Source organism: Sparus aurata, chromosome 22, assembly GCF_900880675.1.
Source record: "Sparus aurata chromosome 22, fSpaAur1.1, whole genome shotgun sequence".
NCBI lineage: Eukaryota > Metazoa > Chordata > Actinopteri > Spariformes > Sparidae > Sparus > Sparus aurata.
In genome coordinates, this window is record NC_044208.1 from 7,043,478 (window position 1) to 7,064,019 (window position 20,542).

Here is a 20,542-nt window from a genome sequence, read left to right on the forward strand (position 1 = left end):
GATGAAGCGAAATAAGTTTAAACACAAAACTGATGTTAAAGTCAAATTAAAAACTTAAGTAGTAGAATAGTATTTGTGTTTACAATGGTTTATTTTGTTTTTTCTGTTTCATGCAGTGTTAAAGTGTAACTCATGAGGTGCAGTTTTAAGTGAAGAGGTTAAGTGTTACAGGTTACAAAATCTTATATTAAAAGTATATGAACAAAACAACATTGTTACAAGAAAATATAAAGGTATATAGTTCCTATACCTCATTTGTCTGTTTTTCATAACGACAGATTTAATGGTGTCTGTACTTCTTTTATAAGCATCATTTGTCTGAGGCTTTAACTGGGATTTATAGCTCCAGATTTGAAACAAGACCATGAAGCAGAGGATTTAGGTATTCATTCATTCCGCAGAGCCAGACTGCAATGTCACAATTTTCACAGTTTTTGAAGCAACAGCCTCTGCAACAAAATCTAACAGGATCTGAGACATAATCTGTATGTGTTTAAATGTTTTTTTTCCCAGAATTCAGATCAAGATTTAACAATAGAAACAGATTGCTAAAAACAGCAAATCCAGTGCCATAAAAATTGCGCATACAACAAGTCAATGAGGATTTAAATAAGTGAAACCAGGAGTTTAACGTGCTAGTCACCTTTAGTCTGACACGTGTTTCTCGCTCCAGGATGATGTGCTTATAAGGACCACAGAGACCAGTAACAGCTGACAGGCTGGAGCTGAGTTGAAGATGTTACTGGATAAGAACAAGTCTTCCAGTTTACAGGAGACTTGGGTCACATCCTTACTGCTAAGATTAAAACCCACCCAGGAAAACACCAGTGTAAAGTGTCCTGATGGGCCGGGAGGAGGTGTGCCAAACAAACTGGTCACCGTCGTTGACAGATGCCCCCAGAAAGCCACTAACAGGATGACGCCAGCGCTGTGAGGGCCGCGGGGTAAAGACGGATTATGTCTGAGCAGTAGATAAACAGATTATTCCCGAAACGGTGCCTACTTTTTTAACCTCGTCACTCGTGCCACACTTACAGCTCCCGCTGTCCCACAATCCCCCTGGGCAGGAGGAACGCCTTCCTCTATCAGATGCACATCCTTGGATTCATTAAGAGTGTTTCAACCGCGTCTTAGGGCCTCAAAAGATCTGCCTTCTCAGACGACCTGCAATCCCGACTGACTGCACCCATGAGCTCCACCTGAGCTAGAGGACAACCCCACTCCCACCTCCCCTCACCCTGCTGGACTTACTTTGACCTTCATATTTTAGAAACTCTTCCTTCATAATGCAGTGGGAATTTGGACTTGTGCTGCTGTTTGTCTTCGCTTCACAAGCTGCTGGAATTAAAAGTAAGCCTTGTTTTGTTTACACAGCCACAATCCTCCGAGCCTTGACCCCTGAGGTCCTCTACAACTTTCACATGCTTTTAAACTTTTATTCTTTACAAATAGAATAAAGTTTGCGCTTCCGAATAGATAGAATCAGGTAGATATAAGTATTTGAAGAGTAAGACTGCCTGTACACGTACTAAAGCAAAGCCTATTACGATTGCGTAAGTACTTGGCTGCGAAATCACTGAGGTGTTGGACACTGTCACTGTTTCACCAGAGAAAACAGAAAGGCTTAAATGCATCATAAAAGGGCAACACATTTCAGTAAATCCTTTGTCTTTGTCTTATTCTGAACCGCAGCCAAAGTGAAATCAGTATTTATGACCGGCCACGGATATGTGCAAACATGTCCACAATGCAAATGAAAATGGAAAGGGGATGATAGCACAGTTTAGTAGATTTATTGCCAGCCTGGTGACAGCTTGACAATTTGAATTACAGTACTCTCCTGACTTATTTATTACAAAAGCCTCTAAACATGACAAAGAGAGGGGGGTTATCAGGTTTTGTATTGCAACGTCTGAATCATCTCGGGTGAAAAAAGTTTCACCTTCACTGCGAAACATTTCTTATGTTTGTTCTAAAAGCATCAATACGTAGGCCGCTTGCTGAGCTACAACACCCACTGTAACTAATGCTGTCCTAAATATATCTGCTAGACTGTGTGTTTAACACATACAGACAGTACACCGGGTAGATGCGTCTATTCAAAGCCCCGATGATGTACAGTAAGAGCTCATATTTTTTGTACGAGTATGCATAAGGAGGGAGAGTGAACCTAGAACCCTGTCAGGCTGATATAACTAAACTCCACTCCGATAATGTCCACAAATAACACAAAGGAAACAACAGTTCTATAACCAGCCGGTAAATGTAAGTTAAGGAAATTCATAAATACATCACAGTCATTGTTTTCATTTTTGCCAATTTCTACCAAAGAACTGATGGTTTCACACCTATTTGACTTTTTATGTGTCCCGGTGCATCTAAGGTTTATCTTGTTTCTGTGCTGTGTGGTATACTATGTCCTCTTGTACAGAGAACAGCTCAAAAAACTTAAACAAGCTTCTAGTTTTGAGATCCCAGAGGAGAATTAGAAAAGGAAACTGGCATAAAACACTGATCCTTACGTGAGAACAATTCATACAAAAATGTTTGGTACGTAAGTAAGAGGAGTCCAGATGTGGCAAGTTATGTGCACATATTTTGCATCAATGTAAATGAAACTGAAACTTGAATCAGCTAAAAAATGATGAATAAACTCAATTACACAAATAAACTAAATGCAAAATCTGTCAGGAAGGTATACTTCGTCATGGCTTGCTAGGTAACTAAAGAACTGTGATGATTGGGTGATACACATTGTATTATTTATTCTCATTTTTTGGCAAGAAAACTATGCAGGAGTGGCTCTTGATATTCTCCACCAGTTAAAGCTGTAAAATCACTGACTGTTTAATGTCCTCACATCTATCTGTTTGATATATTTGACCGTTTCCCAATGACAGTAATCGGCTGCTTCACTTTTTGACAATGTTTTTTTTTTTTTTTTTTTTTTTACGTTTAATGGGACTTCATATGAAACCATTCCCTCTTTAGAACTGTCACAGTGCCGCACTGATGACACTAATAATAATTGACACTGATTTAATGTTTTCACTATGAAATGTCATAAAAGGTGGTGAAGATGGTGGAAATGATTTCTCAAAGCTAAAAGATGAACTCTGATTGCATATTTTATTTGTCCAAAAGCTGAAAACATTAATTTTACATGCATAATGACAACAGGCAACAAATAAACCCATATTGGTTGTATATCTTCATATTTCCTCTAGTAGACTGATTCGTTTCTCAGTGGGAGACTGATCTTTATACTCTGTACTCTATACTGAAACTTGGCAACATGAGGAGGGAACAGGCAGCCTTAAACAAAAATTTGATGGTGCGATTATTTCCTAATTTTACAAACTGATCATGTTGCAACACGTTCAGGTTAAGAATATGAAAATGAATATTTTGGCAGTTTTTGCTCAAAATGTTAAACACAAATCAATTACTGGAGTCTTTGTTTCTTGGAATTAAGACAAGAACAAACACAAAAGTGTGCAACGTGAATTGATGCTCTATTTATGAACAGTTTTTTTAACGACTTATTAAATGATTAGCTGTCTCGTCCATAAAATGTCAGAAATAAAAGGGGGAAAAAACCCGATAGTGAAGTCTTTAAAGTTTTGTATTGTTCTCCAAAAAAAGCCCTGAAACTCCAAACGATTTAGTTTGTAACGATATAAAGCAGAGTATAACAAAAAATCTTGACACTGGAGAAGCTAGAACAAGTACATATCTTTAGCATTTTGCATGAATAACAACCCAGTCAGATGATTATAAAAAATTGATAGAATATTAGACTCTGGTTTCTATTCTTTATATGAAATGCATGAGGTGTATTTTGGTCAAAATCAGTTCTTATCATATTACACAGCAGCTGATTACTACAACTGCAGAAATCACACCAGCCTGTTAGTCATGATCTGATCCAACATGATATGTGTGACGTGAGATTATTAGTGGGGGGTTTACAGTAAATGGTGTCATTTCTGTTGTCAGTGACAGAAACGGACACCAAATCCAATTTTACGTCTTCAAATGTTGCCTAAATCTTGTGACATTAACAGTTTGTCCCTTTGTAGCAAACACAGCCATCTGTCGCTCTCAACAAATGCCAAGGATTTGGATCTGACCAGGATTTGGTCTGCACTGAGTTTGACCCTCAATCATTTCCTGTCTGTTTCCTGGTTAGAGAGCAGCATCAGGCTTGATTCGAGCGTGAAAATGGAGGCCGTTATCCCTGGAGGTCTGATGAAACTGCTGAAGGCGTCCACAGAAACCGAAGGTTCAGGGTTTGAAGTGGTCAGACGTCGATCGAAGAGGTCGGTGTTCCTGCACTCCGGAGTGAGAATCTGCCCCCAGGAGACCATTGAGCAAGTGCTCGCCAGCCACCAGGCTTATTACCAGCTCAGAGGTACTTTATTCAACTAACAACACGCCAACTCACAATCACAGAGTTACAGAGATCTATTAACTGGCCAGTGTTAACAATGAGTCCCTAAGTCTGGCTATGCTTTAAGGAACAGTTCACCCAGAAATGAAAATCCAAGCATTATCTCCTCCACCTATGCTGATGGAAAGTCAGGTGAAGTCATGTAGTCCACAAAACATTTCTGGAACTTCAAAAAAAACAGTGCTGCAGCATTCTTCTAAACAACTGAAGTAGCTGGGGAACAAAACACTTAAAACTTATATTTTCTGCATTTTTCCAGCAGACAGGTGTTTTTCTTTTCATAAACTCGCTTTGAGCTGACACCTTCAGAATTTTAAACAAAAGCACACAACATTGATTAAACCAAAATGTTCTGCAGCCTGGATTAGGTTTTGATTGATTTGTTTCCTGCTTTCCAGCGGGCAGACTTTTTCTTTATTCCTTTCAGTCTGGTAGGATTGAATCCAGCTGATTTTCGTTGTTGCTAACACAGGGGCCTTCTTGTTAACTTTTTTCTGGAGCACTCAAGGACATCCTGACATCCCGACATCCCAGCTGGCAGCAGAAAGTGTTGCACTGATGAGCTGCACCTGTTGAAATTCAAACGCTAAAAAGAAAAACTATAAAAGAGTTGCGTCAATGAAAAGGAAAATGTCAAGTTTTGTCATTTGTTGCATTGTAAAGGTTTGAAAGGTGACTCAAATGTCAGGCTGTTGTGAAATAAACCCACTTTAACCCACTCCAGTTTGATGAGAAATAAAGCTGAATGGAAAGTTGGAAATCAATGTGAAACTGCATTAATTGAAGAACTACTGCAACTAAATCCATTAAAGCATTAACTAATATAGCAGTTAAATCCTCCCGTTTCTGTTGTTTCTGGTAAGCCAAAGATGGAATTTTGCTGTCAGACAACAGCGTTTGAGCAATAAAAAAATAAAAAATAAAGTCCAGATCTATTAATGAATTATCTGAGTCATTACCACAGGTTAATTTGAACTTGCACTTCGGTCAAATTATGCCCAGATGTTTTCTTTTTCAAAACATGACAAGAAAATAAGCATATTTTTGGCTCGAGGTTGGACCATTGCTAAAAAGCGATTCATTAAAATTAAACATAAATATGATGAATAAAAATCAAATTTTGAAATCAGGTCAAATCAGTTTAATACATCCCAAAAGAGAAAAATCCAACGGAGGAAGTGGAGGGACATTACGTGTGACGAAGGTGCCGGACCAGGTCAGACCTCAGGAAACAGCTGAGCAGTCAGACCAGTCAGGAGTGATGAAGTGACTCCTTCACCTCCTTCACTCAGGTTGACAGTAACAAGTTTGTTTCTGTCACATCCCGGACAGAGAAAAGTAAATGAAGCTGTTAGTTTACAGCTTTTTTTTTTTTTTTTTTATCACCGAACCAAAAGGCAGTTTTCTGTAGCTTGCTCCCGGCAAACAGGTGTTCAGTCCTGTGACACATTTGACACCGTGTATTTATGAAGTGCAGTGCTGCTTCATATTGTGTTAATGCTCCTTAATGGGGTTAAAGTAAATGTAACACACTTCTGTACAAACTGGGTTTGACAGTTTGATTCTGTTCTGCACATTAGCTTTTTTTATTTTATTTTATCTCCACTGATGACTGTGAATGCAAATATCTATTTTATCTTATCTTGTCTGTTTTCTTCTCTATCGTTCTGCCTTTTGACCTCTTCATCTGTGTCTAAATTGGAATTTTCCAGCTTGTCAGGCTTTCTAACAGGTGTTTTTCTCATCATAAACTCGCTTTCAGCTGACACCTTAGAATTTATCAAAAGCACACAACATTGATTAAACTTCAATTTACAGCCTGGATAAGGTTCTGATTGATCTGTTTCCGGCATTCTACTGGGCAGACTTTTTCTTTACTCCTTTCAGTCTGGTAGGATTGAATCCAGCTTGAAGTGCCAGAGATTTTTTTTTACTTAATTTAATTACTGTATGGGGTTTATCGCTCTCTGATACAAAGTAATATGTACAATCTGAAGGAATTCTTTAAAATAAACTAAAATATTGGAAATATTAAAGGTTATAACTCTCAAAGACTGACCCTCCTGTATTTATTTAGTTTTCCTACCTTATCCTAGCAGTTACCTTCACTTGCTGTACACCATTTGATTCATGAGAAGCTGAAGTTTCAGTTTGACTCGTTTAAAGTTCCCATTTTACATGTGCTTTGTCTGAGAATGGGTGAATTTTGCAGGCAGCAGAAATACAACAATGCAAATAAAAAGTAGAAACTCTGCTTTAAGTGAGTTTTTAAAGTGTTGGGAGAGGATTAGTGCTTCAAAAGTTATTCAGAAATGACAGTTTTTTTTTAATCCTCCAGCACCTGTCTATTTAAACAGGTGTTTTTAATGCTGTGGTTTGAGATTGAACTGATGCCTTTTGAAATGAGCTACACAAGTAAGAGACAAATCTGTTAACAATTCATAGAAAAATCCTGCTAAGAAACAGCCACTTTTGCCAGTTGGATCTGTGAGAAATACAGTGCTGAACGACTGGGAATCTGTCACAGGCTCATTTATTGTAGTTTAGAGTGTGGAACAGATTGTTACTGTGTAGAGGAGCTCCTGGCAACAGTGTATTTACCACCGAAAGTCTAAGAAGCTGCTCTCTCTGTGTGTGTGTGTTTGGTCAGTTTGTCAGGAGGCTGTGTGGGAGGCGTTTAGGATCTTCTTCGACAGGATCCCCGGGACGTCAGAGTACCAGATGTGGGTTCACACGTGTCAACACGAGTCACTCTGCATCTCCGACCTGGCCAAAAACTTCAGCAGCGCCGAGGAGCATATGAGCATGATTCACAGGGTAAGAAAATCACAACGGGCTTAAAGAACACTAAGCCGCCACAAACATAGACAATGTTTAGACATCTCACCAGAGAAGTCCTGTAAATATGTGAATGTGTCATATAAGATAATTTTTTATGGCATAGAGATGAAATTTCTAGATTTACATTCAACAAAACGTTCACTGTCAAATTGGTCATCTGTTTTTACTGCACAGTCCTGTAAACTAAAGCATGAGTGAGAGTATTTTACGGTTAGACAGCATGGTAACGCTTTATATTAAAGTCCTTGTAATGAGCTTTGGTTAATAGGTAATAAGGCCCTTATAAGTCCTATTATATGCGTGACATTATGTGTTATAATGCTGTATTAATAATGGTAGCATAAACATGCCTGTTAGATTATATGATATTTACAAGCACTTGTTAACAGTTTATAGACTCTGCACGATTGTTAATAAAAGCATTGAGCTTCTTATAATTTTTTATGATAGCATTACAAAGATGTTGAGTTTAACTAACCTATTATGTCACTGTTAACCGTTAGTAAGCTTTTTGTTGCTTAATTAAGATGAATACATCATTAATTATGCCTTTATTAGCAGTTAAATCGGCTTTTTGCAGCTACTGGCTCTAAAGCAAAAACAGTGTCTCATTATGATGAATAAATCCTTTAATATACACTTACAAACTCTTTTAAGGACTTTTATGTTGATTGGATGTTAACAAAAATTCTTAAAAACTTGTTAATAAGTGAATGATAAAAGACATATTAATTATGATAAGGCATTGTCCTTGCAGAAAGCAGTATTAACTGTAAACAAATGCATAATAATGTATGTATTAATCTAAATAAAGCAACAAAAAAGCTTTGTTAAGCGTAATAATGACGTAAAAGTTGGTCTAAGTCAATTAATGTTGTAATGGAATTACAGACAATTCTAAAACTTAGACGACTTTTCTTAACAATCATAAGCAGAAGTTGCCTAAAGCCTCCCTCCAGTCAGCTTTTCTTCCTGTCTAATGGTCGATGTTCTTTCTAAAACAGAAAATGAGGGAGTGGTTAATAGTCTTGCGTAGTTATTAACATCGCAGCCAGACTAGCATAGCAAGATCACATCACAAGCAAGGATTAGTGAGAGCATCGATATATTAGCGTGGACCAGCAGCATGAATATTAGCAGGGACAATGCTAGCCGTCACTCAAACAGAAGATCTTTTTGCATTGAGAAGACAATTTTTCTGCTAAACTTTCCCTCTGCTGTGGTTGAAAACACTGGTCTTCTCTGAACACAGTCACCATAGCTATCTCTCTTGCTTGACCACTCACACAGTACACACCACCCTGTATCTTAAAGGAGCCGTGCTGCTTTTTGTGTATTTAACGTGCTGACTTGTTTGTGTATGTGTACAACTACTCCACGTGCCTTTAATTCCCCAGGAACAAATAAAGTTTTTTTAATTTAACCAGAGGATGACGTATCACTCCCAGATTCTACTATACGTTATTATTCGACATTAGCAACAGCTTAAATGTAGTGACTTTGAGCACAAAATTAAGTTATTTGGGAAAACATATTTGGCAAACATTAAGACTTGCCAAAACATTGCCAGGAAATGAAAAGTATGAAATGTCATAAAAATATCAAAATACTTGGGAGGGGGGGACTGTTTTTTGTAAACCCGGGCCCTGTATACTCTAACTGTTGTTAATTGATGTCTTCTACTGTGATAATTAATGCATTCATGATTCTGTTATAAACACTTGAATAGTAATGACACACAATGATGTAAATAAGCATCTCACTAGAACTGTAAATGGTCTTATTACCTGTTAAAATAACACTTACCACAGGGATCCTAATATATATCGTTACTTTCAACACCTGGTAGATTGCGGAAACATCTCAGTCATAGTACACTGAGGTAGCTTAGACACTTGGACACTAACCCTGTTAAGGTTAGATTTTCTAATGTAACTTAATCCTGCCAGCATTGTATTTCCTCCAACATTGTATGATTTGGTACAGTTGTTATGTGAAAGTAATTTGACACCTGCATAACTGAAAGAGGCTTGAGAAGGAACATTAGCATATTGGATTATTCCTATTAGATTTTGAAGGCAGCTCAGCTCTGAGGTGCAGAGTAATTTGTTTTCCACAGAGCACATATGCTAACAATGTGGAATGTGAGTCACAGAATGTGAGTTAAAACAGGAGTTTGCCTCCAGCCCAGTGACAGCAAAATTATGATATATCTGAATGGTGGTTATAAGTTAGTGAAGTGAAAAAATAGAAGTAAAAAAGTAGTATTCTGTAAAAAGGTAACAGGTGAGTCACTGATAGTAGTTCATGAAGCTTCTCTGTTGGACTGTTTGTATGCGGTTGATGATTTTGTGACCTGTGGCAATCAAACCTGTGAAACTCTATAAAACTGTAAACCATCGAGATGCTGGATGGTGTTACCGTTGTTGACTGTTGACCAGCATTAGTGTCGTAGATTCTTCAGTAAACATGCAAACATGTCACTGTCGGCACATTCATCCTCACTGCCACATGGCCTCGTCAAGAAGAAAGAAAATAGTTTGACTCTCAACTAAAGATTTATGCTCTGAACTATCGGTTTTGGTAAACTAAGTCTTAAACAAAACCACAGAGAAGAAAGTTTTGTTTCCTCATTGACTCCATGCTCATATTTGAAATCATACTGTGGAGATTTAATAGGTTTTATGCCCTAAAATGTTTGAAAACTCCCTGAAGGCTTCAGAAGTGGCTGCAGCAGAATGGAGTTTTAAAACCACTGCACACACAAAACAGGTAATTTGATCATTTGGACGATTACTTTCACGCTAACTCCAGTCCTGAGTATAAATAAAATAATATATGATTGGACAAAGCAGTCAATCAGCTGTGTGATCAGTGGTCGACCTAAATATGTAAGTAGTCACTGACACGTGATATCATCATCACAGACAAGATAGTCATGAGGTCAGTTAGTATTAAAGTGTGTTTGTGTGTCACTCACAGTAAATTCATGTTTCCTTTTTGATTGTTTACAGAGGATGAACCGCAGGAGAGACCAGAGGCCTCCAAGACGGTACGTTATGACACGTGACCGCGTTGCTGACTACATGCACACAAATAATACAAACTTTAATTCGCTTATTTAGCTTAAAACAAAAGGTTCTGCCAAAAAGTAAAATTCCGTCATTATCTCAATTTAAAACGTAAAGAACAACCACTAAAACATAAAATTGCTCCATACAGCCCTTGCGGTGTAATCCAAGTCTCCAGAAGCCCCGAGATCCCAAACTGATTTGTGGGGCATTAAACACAAGACGGCATCATTTGCATAAATGTATAGTTAGTTGATAAATCCTTGTTTTAGATATCACATCAAGACTTTAATCAGACTTGGAAGTGATGAAACTCATGAGAATATGAAGGCATAGCCATTTCCTCTAGTCTCTCTGAATCATGTTTTAACTTTTAAATCCACTTTCCTCTCCTTCCTCCTCCTCATCATTCTGTTCAGAGCGATTTCATAAATGTGTAAATGGAAACGTGACTCTGGAGATATGAGGATGATCATTTGAATCCATGGTGTTCTGGGGACACAGGCCTGCTCAGAGAAATGATCAGACTAGCACGGCTCGGGCTCTTTTCTCTGTAATCACCTCAGCAGAAGAATTACAGGCTTTTTAATAACCAGGAATCGTTCAACTGTTTCCACAGACAGAAGAGAACCGGCTCAGTTACACTGCTCTAGAGAATGATATTCGTCCTCATCTTTGACCTCAAAGAATAAAGGATAGTTAACTGTGTTAAACATGAACGGACGGATATATCATGATCCGAATTCTGTATCTTTATAATTAGACATGAAGTTATGATGAGTCAAGATGGTTCACTCAAGTGTGGCTCTTGATAGAAAAGGTACAAGGCTATACAAGATCTATTTACGTTCATTAAAAACATTTATAACCCCGTTAATCACAGGACGAGAACATCCATTGCAGAGGAAGCTGTTTTTGTTTTTGCAGTTTGCATTCAGATATCTTTGGATATATTTGGATCCCCTGCTAATAAATAAAATGAATGAATTCATGAATTGCTCTTAAATGCTGCTACAGTAAAGTAAGCTTCTCAAAATGAACTTATAATGTAAAGTGTTGTAATGAAAGTACTCCAGTTGTGTTTGGTCATAAGACCAAGTGGGAGGCATGTGGCATGTTCTCTGCATTTTGCTTCCAGAGACCTACGACGTACATCAAAACTGCTGCTCATACTGTTGTTTTTGCAAATTCCAACACACATCAAGACTCGACGCTTTATGATGTTGTCAGTTTGAGATTCAATAAAAGATTCACAGCCAGTGATTCTAAAGTGCAGCAAAAGGAAGTGAAGTTGAGGAAGAAAGAGGCTCATCACAACTAAACAGCAACATTGAGCACTTAGAGTGCTGCTTCAGTCCTACACACAAAGGATGCTTTTGAACATAAAATGAGCTACTCAGTCAGTCCAGGCTGTGCTACTGATATTTTCTTCTGATCCTTTGCTTACAGCAGTACAGTGCACTGGAATGTCATATCAGGTGCTTCAGTGATGAGTCTTAAATCCTGTAAAATAAGTTGGTGTTTTTGCACCTCTAGTTCCCTCGACTCAGGTCAATGTATTTTTGGTTAAATGTCTAAAATAAAATCTGTTGTTCTTATAAGCTTAAGAGATTTTCACGCTTTATGTGACAACATAAAATAAGTTGATGTATACACCACGTCAGAGTGAAAAAGCGTTTAAGTGTCTAAAAAGTGCTAACAAGTGTCTGAATGAGACTACGGAGGTTTCCGGGGACATTCCGCGTCATCACAGCAAACACGGAGACTCATCTACTCACAAGTCCATCTTCACAGGTCAACTGTAGTTACAAACTATCCTAATGCTAATGTTACAACTTCTGCATTGATCAGTTTATGGAAAACGTGCATAGAAATTGTGTAGTGAGACACTTAGTGGTGGTGACATTTAAGTAATGTGACTGTGATGTAGTCTGTTTGTAACATAACATTAGCTTTTTACTTCATAGGTTAAATCCACAGAATTTAGAACTTTTTATTTGCCTCTTCCACAGACAAGTGGTGACTCCTGCACCGACACAGGAGATCCTGGAAATCGAAGGTAGAATATTTGTAATTATCTTATACAAACACTGCTTTTAAATTACTACTGTTACTAATTTTCACAATGTTTTGATTACATTCTAAATATCTGCTGCTTTTGGATATATGGTATGTTGTAAATATGACAACATGAACTGCCAAGTACATTGATTTTTGTGTTTATGTCAAGTTCTTTATGACTGGAGTAATAAATACAGAATTTAGACTGGTATAAATTAATATTGTGTGTGAGCTGAGTCTTGTCCTTGTATTAAACTCATCACTACGAAGTGTGTGACTGTAAGTTATCCACAAGCACCAGCTCTACCACAACTAACAAACAAATCAATTTGAATTATCTTTAAAAGGATTTTGTGCCTTACTGCGTCACGACAGATGTGAGAATACATCACAGACAGCTTGACTTTCACTCCTGTTAATTTGGTCTGTGATTAAAGTCACTCTGATGTCACTTCAGGTGCAGAGGTTCAGACTGCCAGCGTGTCAGTGGCCCCACCAGCGACCCCCACCAGTACCACCATCCTTCTCAGCCCTGTGACTGCCTCTCCAAGCCACGGCCCAGATCAGACCCCGGCAGCTGAGGAGGTTGAGGAGGTACCGACAAGCACTCACATTTGCATTTTAGGTATTTAGTCGATGCTCTTATCTACAGCAGCAAGTCAAAAGGGAAACAAGCTGAGCAAGGAGGTTTGTGACAGGACATGGTGGCTCCTCTGTGGGCTTGAAATGTTACAGTCAAGTAGAAGCACGTGTTCCCTGGAAACTATACATCAGTAGGAGTTAAATTACAAGTCAGCAATTAATGTATGATGTCCAGAAGTCTTCCTTCAACATAAAATAAACAGAATGTAATATTTTATGCCACAACGACTTGATTATTGCACATCACTGAGCAGCTCCATCCAATCTCTTCCTTGGATTCTGTGCCATACTATAAGACACATTGAAAAACCTTGAAATCAAGTTTTTTATTCACTTAACCGCTGTGAATTTCAGTTTGTTATTGTTAAAGTGGATAACTGACCTACATTTCATATAAAAGGTTGTTTCACGTGATTCTGATGACTTGTGAAATTCAGAAGGAAAGTGAAGTTGGAAAAGCAGAATTGACGAGATAGAGAAATTTAGTCTGTCACTGTTGCTACGTATTGTTATTCAGTTACCCCCTTTGATGAAGGGGGCACTGCATTGTTCGACTGACAGCAGACGAAGGCTTGGGCAACCGTAAACGACGCAAACCGAAGGCCTTTTTTTAGCCACAAAGTCAGGAGATCAGTACACAGAGAGGTGTGTTTCTACAAGTAACTTTAGAAAAACAACTTTGAAAAAGTGCAAGTGAACAAAGGAAGGTTCCCAGTTGCAGCGTCAAATAGTTCCACTCTCTGCAGGTTGTCCACTTTAGCTGCTGCAGGTAACAAGGACTTATTTAGTGCTCTCCCAGCTGGCTCTGGCTCCCAGCATGTTTGTTTGTTCCAGCAGCAGATGGTTGCAGCAGTTCTTTGTGACTTTCCAGAGATAATTACTGCTTTCTCCTGTCGAGATGTGTGATCAGGTGTTTGTAAAAAGCCTTACCTGAGCTGTGACACTGAATTCCTCTAAGGATGATCCACATGCAGGTTGAACTGCTGTTGTTTTATCAAACGACAACAGTTAGAATTTTTGCTGTCACTCATTTGGTGAGCAGATTTTTACTCCTCTCACCCCACAAGTCTCTTTCTTCAGCCAAACTGAACACTGAATGGTGACGATGGAGCTGGATCTTTTTCAGTCAGTGGTGATTTTGTACTGCGTGATGTAACCAGGATACATTTCAACACATTTGATTCATCTGTATTTCCTGGTGTTGGAAAAGGAAAGAACATTTACTAAACATCCTTGCTTTTGCTTAGTTTGACTGTATTTTAGTTAAAGGAGATTTTTTATTGGTTTATCTAGTGGTTAGTGCTTTATCTATCCACCAGGATGAGCAGTGATGATGGAGGCTGAAGCATTACTTCAGCGTGAAATCAGCCATTCTTACTGTATCATAGGCATACAGTATTTGACGTGTGGGAGAGAGTATGATTCCCACACAGAGCACTTTTTGTTTTTTGTAGTAGATGTAATTTCTCATACTGTTGGATTACTGCTAGGCCACGCTGCCAAGTGTGTGCGCAAATCTGAGAGCAAATGTTTTTTTGCCACAGTGAACATGTTTTTTTTTAAAGGCTAAATGCCAACAAATATTGTTTGAAGCAGAATGTTTTGTGCGGTAAAAACATCTTGTGGAATTTGGAAACTATTACACCAATCTTTTTGATAAATATTTTTACTTTTGGACTTTTCAGTGCTCTGAAATTATGAGAAATGTGAGGATTACACAGGTCAGAAGCAATCCTACGCCACACAAAGAAGAAACCACTGTATTTGCATCTTTTGAAGGCACATTAGAGCGATGGTGAAGCAATGATGACATCTCCTCCCTGCTGGGTCCGCCATCAATGCTGAGAGATTGTGGGGATGTCCCAAACTGAATAAATACTGCACATATAAACACAAAAATGCTTAGCTAGCTCATGGTTGTTATAAATTAAATACCTGCTGAAGGATAATATTTAAAACATAAATAAACAGTGGGTCTTCATTTTGCATGACTGAAGATCAAAGGGTCTATATCAGATAATATACATATAGTGTATTCTCAAATTATTACTATTAGTGCATTAATGGTTTCACGACTTTAGGGCTGCAGGGTGGCTTAACCTATATGATATAACCTACGAGGGATCAAAGTAGATATATTCTTTGAGACACAATGGAGTAGAAGAATTAAGGTTTAAGTTTTAAGGGTATATATCCTGTATCTGTTTTTTGTAAGAGGGAAACACCAACTCATGGTGACACCCTGCAATTAAATGAATGGACATGTATGCAGTGGAATCTAGGCGAACCCCCAGGAGGGGGGGACTCCAGTGACTGGGAAGCGTCTGCCAGTCTGCTGGCTCTGGTCTTTGGTTGGGAGGAGAGAATCAAAGCAGCTGCATCTGTGTTATCTTATTATTGGGGATTTTTCAAATAGTATTTATAGAGTATTTGTAACTTCATATATATTTTTTTGTTTTCCCTACTTTTTTTTCTTCCTTTTTACTTTCTTCAGTGTCTTTCCTTCAGTCCTTCCCTCTTCTCCTTGTTCTTTCAGACTGACATTTCTTCTTTCATGACAAAGGGTGAATTCCTCCTTTAGCTCGTTCAAGTATTAAAAGCCAAAGCCACTGAATTTCAGTCTCATTTCTAAAATATTGCAACAGCTGGAGTGTCAAAAGATGACAATGTAAAGTTTACACAGTAAACATACAGTGTATATTAAGTGGAGGGTGTTTGTGATGTCTCCTGCAGGACTCTCTCCCTAATGTGGTCCCTGAGAGTCCGCTGGAGCAGATTGTGGAGTTCAGCATCGACCTGGTCGATCCAGGTTACAGAGAGCTGCTGGATGATCCAGACTCCCCTCAGTACATCGACCTGGCTCATCACCTGCAGGACCAGGTGGGAGTTCTACTTCCTAACTCTAACCCCTTCCTGTTTTTAATTTCTATTTTCTTTGTCTTGTCTATTGTTATCAGGGTTCAGTGTCAGAACATGCACTCTAATGCCAGTGTGTGAAATTATATTATCTTTATTAGTTATGTTTTTGAGAAATGCTTTATCTTTGTTGAAAATTTAGACAATCCTTGTGAAAATTGGGGCTCTTTGCCATATTTTTTGTCATACCAGAAATTAAAAATTCTATGACTGATGGCTTGAAGAAGACTTCCCTGTGCAGAAAGTGAGAGTCATAAAAGGCATGGTTAGATGAGTTTGATGTGGAGGAACTCAAATAGCCTGACCTCAAACTCATTGGGAGGAATTAAAACAGCAATGGCGAGCCAGACCTCTCATCTAACATCACTGATTGACCTCACTAAAGCTTTTTTTGGCCAGCTGGGCACAAATTCCTCCAAGCTAATGTTTTGCGACACCTTCCTAGAGGTATGGCAGCTATTTAAGCTACAAAGGCAGGTCCAACTCCATATAAATGATCCTTGTTTTTAGAATAGGATACCCAACAAGCTAATATACAGTGGAGTTTAAAGTTTGAGACCTCATTGGAAATCTATAATAATGTCAGATAAACCTGAAAATAATCAGAAAGGTTGAGGATTTAGAAAGTGATTTTTGTTGTTCTATTGTTGTTATTCTAAACAAAGAGGGGCCCTGGACTGAAACACAAAGCTAGGGTGTAATTAATGTGCTGCGTTAGCATGATGAGCTTATGGTCTGTACTGGATCAAAGTTGGCTGAGGTCATCAGGTCTAGGTAGATTTTGTTGTGTCAGTCTTCACGAAAGTAAACTTGACCAGCTAATAAGAGACATACGTACCAGGTCATTAATTCTTACCAAACAGTAACTTGTGTCTGTTCTATTAGCAGTATTTCATGCCCTCTGCTAGGATTCCTCTTCTGTCTGATCCAGCATGTCGCTTACTACCTGCCACAATCTCCACGAGTCTCTTGTGTCTGTCCTGATAGTAAAGAAGCTTACACCACAGGGCCAGAGAAAGGGAGCAGATTACCCACAGGCCTCTCTCTCTGTGAGTGATTTCTCTTTGGGGAGCTCCTCAATCAGAGTCATGGTGAGAAATTGAGTCCTTCAGTGTTATTTCCTCATTAAAAGACTCTTAAAACGGCATCGGGATCATTCAGAGTTGCACGCGATTCGCAGCAGGATGTTACCTGTCGGAGCCTGTAAAGACGATTATGTCATAAGAGTGTCCAGGTGCTTACTCGCCCAAAGATAGATATCAATGAGCGTTTTCCATTCATGCAGTCCTTTTTATATAGGACACATTGGCATCCTGCCAGGTTATTAACAAGCTCAGAGTTGATTGAATTAGCCTCTGCAACAGGAGGGTGATGATGGGAGCCATCTTGACTGATATATCAGGTATTTAAAAGCACCTTTCCTTTTATAGATGCAGCATGTTTTTGATGAACTCCCAGGATTTAAAGCCATCCATGTGCTGGGGATCAGGTGAGTCCTGAGCATGAAGTACACATCTGAATATTAAATGGTTTGAATGAGCAGACAGGAGCGAGTACGCACAGTTAATTACCGTGGCCACAGTGGCGGCGAGGCATTCCACTGAGCCTCCATAATTCCATTAAATTTTAAATGAGCAGATCGTTTGGCATGGACAGCAATTTGAATAGATAAGAGGCTGGTTGTCATTGGGATTGTGTCAGATGCTGCTGCAGGCAAATGTTTTGTTCCATGATGAACCAGACAGAATAGAAAAGCAGAGATCTGTTCTTGCTCTACTGTTCAGGAGAAGCAAGATTAATTGGCAGAATGGAAAGCTACGTTTCTTTGCTATTCAGAAATTGTTACATAACAACAACATAACCAGAAATTAGGAATGTAAAGGTTTTTCTTAAAAAGAAAGAAACATTTTGAATTGTAAAGAATTTTTTTTTAAATCTGTGGAAGAATTTTAAGAAGAACTCAAAATGGATGGCTTTTACAGAATTTTCTGTTTATATCCTGTAATGGTCGGCAAAAAACAACATAACAACGTGAAGATTTTGATAACTAAAGTCAGTTAATTTATCATAATATAATACATAAAACAAGATTTTCAGTTGTTGCCAAAATGTCAGAACTAGCTTAGGCATTTTTTTTTTTAAAAAGGAAAGCAGTAGGTATTAAGTATGGATGGCATTGTTAAAGAAAAAGATTCGGAATATTGCCAATTAAATAAAACAGATGTTAATCATAACTGCAAATACAGCTTAAACACTGAGTATGTTATTTCTGCCACCAGGGGTTTTTCAATCCACAATTCAAGTCAAAAGCTCAGTCTGTTTCCTGCTGTTTAAAGGAAGCATTAGATGCACCTACACAGGCGGGTTCACACCGTTCATACACTCTAGATTGTATGATTTGAGAGGCTGCTTTCAGTTGTTTTAAACAATTCCAATTCCAGCAGTGATGTTCTGTAACAGATATTATGGCACATTTAATTAACAAAACTAAAAGCAAGGTATTAACTCTCCAAAGGGAATAAGTCAGGACTTTTAATTAATCAGTGAAGTTTATCAGCTGGTCCTTGTGTGCAAATGCCTAATGTTAATGTAAAGAAACACATAAAGTTTCTGCTGCTGGAGGACTGCTGCAGGTAATGTCATTAATATGTTCGTCATAAAGGACATATTTCACTCTCTCATCACCTGTTATTGATCAGGATGCTGACTTTTTATGACCTGTCCTGCCTGATCCATGGACTGAGATCCGTGCACACACACAGGGACACTCGGTTAGACATCAGTTTATTTTTCATATGCAGTCAACTAGAGTTGTTGATGGGACAGATGATTGTAAAATGGTGGGGCAGAGGGTCCAGCCGCGCAGGACCACATCCTTTCCCTCAACATGAGTGCTACTGCTTGATATGTGCAGGTCCTGGTGCACCTGGCTTTAAAAGGGAACAGGAGATGACACTCGAATGGGTTGGATTTACCCATAACTAATTCAGAGTCTAACTACTGCCTCTTCGCACTGTGCGCTGCACTTTGGGTTGAGATTATCTGTTGTTTTGCCAGCAAATTGGACTTGGTATGCCGTAAACGCACTAGTGCGCTGCACTTTAGACCATGCGCTACAGACCACCTCAATAGGGCCCCCTATGTCTTGAATGTTGAAAACAATGAGAAAAATATTCCTGGATCCGTTCTCTTTATCTGGATCCACACCAAAGGTTAATGGGTTCTGTTCTGGGCCAAGATCCATCCTTTGTTCCATCCAAATTTGGTGGAAATCTGTTTTTGTGTAATCCTGCTGACAAACCAACCAAAAAACAGACATGGGTAACACATAAACTCCTTGGCAGAGGTAACATTAGACATAGTGTGGGAACATGGGAGTTGTTGTCTTCAGCATAAACAAACACTATTGGTGATGAAAATTATCTGTTGTGACTCAGGCACACATATTCACAGATGAGGTAATGTTTTCAATTGAATCATGTTTATTTACATTCTCTAAAGAGGAAATTTCAGCGGCTAAGTCACATAATTACACAAACAAATGAGGTAAGAACCAAATGCTCTCAAAATGTAGAAATTATATACTTCAGATACATGCTGTATTTTGGCACTTTGACGTGGAGTTTTACTTTTTGGATGACTTTGTTTGGTTTTAAAGACTAAATTGTTGGATTTTAATCTTGTGTATTTTTTAAGTCTGACTTGGATATAAATGTTCTCACTTATATCCCTTGGATTTAAAGTGACTTCAATTAAACACTAGAGTCATAGTCCTGATGAAGCAGATTAACAAAGGATTTAATTGTTAAACTAATGGATTTATAACAAAAACATTTTTTATAACTTTGTCACTCATTTTGTCTCACATACAGAGAATTACTTGAGATTCTACACATAGTTTTCAGAATGCTTTCTGCAACAAAAAAAAGGGTTCTGAAATTACACATATTGTGGCTTTTCCTCACTCTGTTTGTGTTTTTCCTCCTGTTACAGTTTTCATTTCCAGCTCTTATACCTTCTTTTCTTCTCCCTAATGCAAGCGAGACCCAGGACACTGAAGGGTAAATGACACCGAGAGATGAATCATTTCCTGTATTATCTGCCCTCCCTTGTGTGTTTGTGCAGGTTCCTGCCAATGTGCAGCTCAGCTTTTGTTTGGATCTGATGCAAAAAGAGAATTAGTTTACCCAAAACCACCCAGACATTTCAAAGTAGAAAGTGCACAGTGACTTGCACGGACCAAATAACTGCTGAGACAAGAGGATATTTGCCCGGTGAAGCTCTTTCTTGTTTAAGGTTAACAAGAGGCCTGTGGTGTAGCTTTTTCTTTTTTTTTTTGGCCAAAGTTCATCAAAGCGCTTGGCCTTTTCTCTCATTATCAGAAGAGGCAGGTGAGCAGTGAAACAGGAAGACTTGTGGATACAGTAATTGTCAAGCTGCTCCCCCCGTTAATTTGCCTTCCCCTGTGGTGTCTGCCGCTGTCACGGCCAATAACACTGAGGCAAGGCCTCAGCGGGAGCTCGTCCTCTAATCTTATGAAGGGTTCACAACTCCTCCT

At 38.6% G+C, this 20,542-nt stretch overlaps 1 protein-coding gene across 2 annotated transcripts in view; it reads left to right on the forward strand.

Moving 5' to 3' along the window:
* The first annotated feature begins 1,098 nt into the window (after positions 1-1,098).
* LOC115573761 (titin-like) overlaps positions 1,099-20,542 on the forward strand; it is a 53,676-nt gene continuing 34,232 nt past the window's right edge. For both annotated transcript variants that reach the window (XM_030404708.1, XM_030404709.1), the window contains exons 1-9: positions 1,099-1,350; positions 4,193-4,414; positions 7,104-7,270; positions 10,309-10,346; positions 12,378-12,424; positions 12,884-13,020; positions 15,802-15,948; positions 17,415-17,473; positions 20,025-20,045. In XM_030404708.1, the coding sequence (XP_030260568.1) occupies positions 1,287-1,350; positions 4,193-4,414; positions 7,104-7,270; positions 10,309-10,346; positions 12,378-12,424; positions 12,884-13,020; positions 15,802-15,948; positions 17,415-17,473; positions 20,025-20,045 (902 nt within the window). In that variant the 5' untranslated portion in view covers positions 1,099-1,286. The remainder of the gene's footprint in view (positions 1,351-4,192; positions 4,415-7,103; positions 7,271-10,308; positions 10,347-12,377; positions 12,425-12,883; positions 13,021-15,801; positions 15,949-17,414; positions 17,474-20,024; positions 20,046-20,542) is intronic.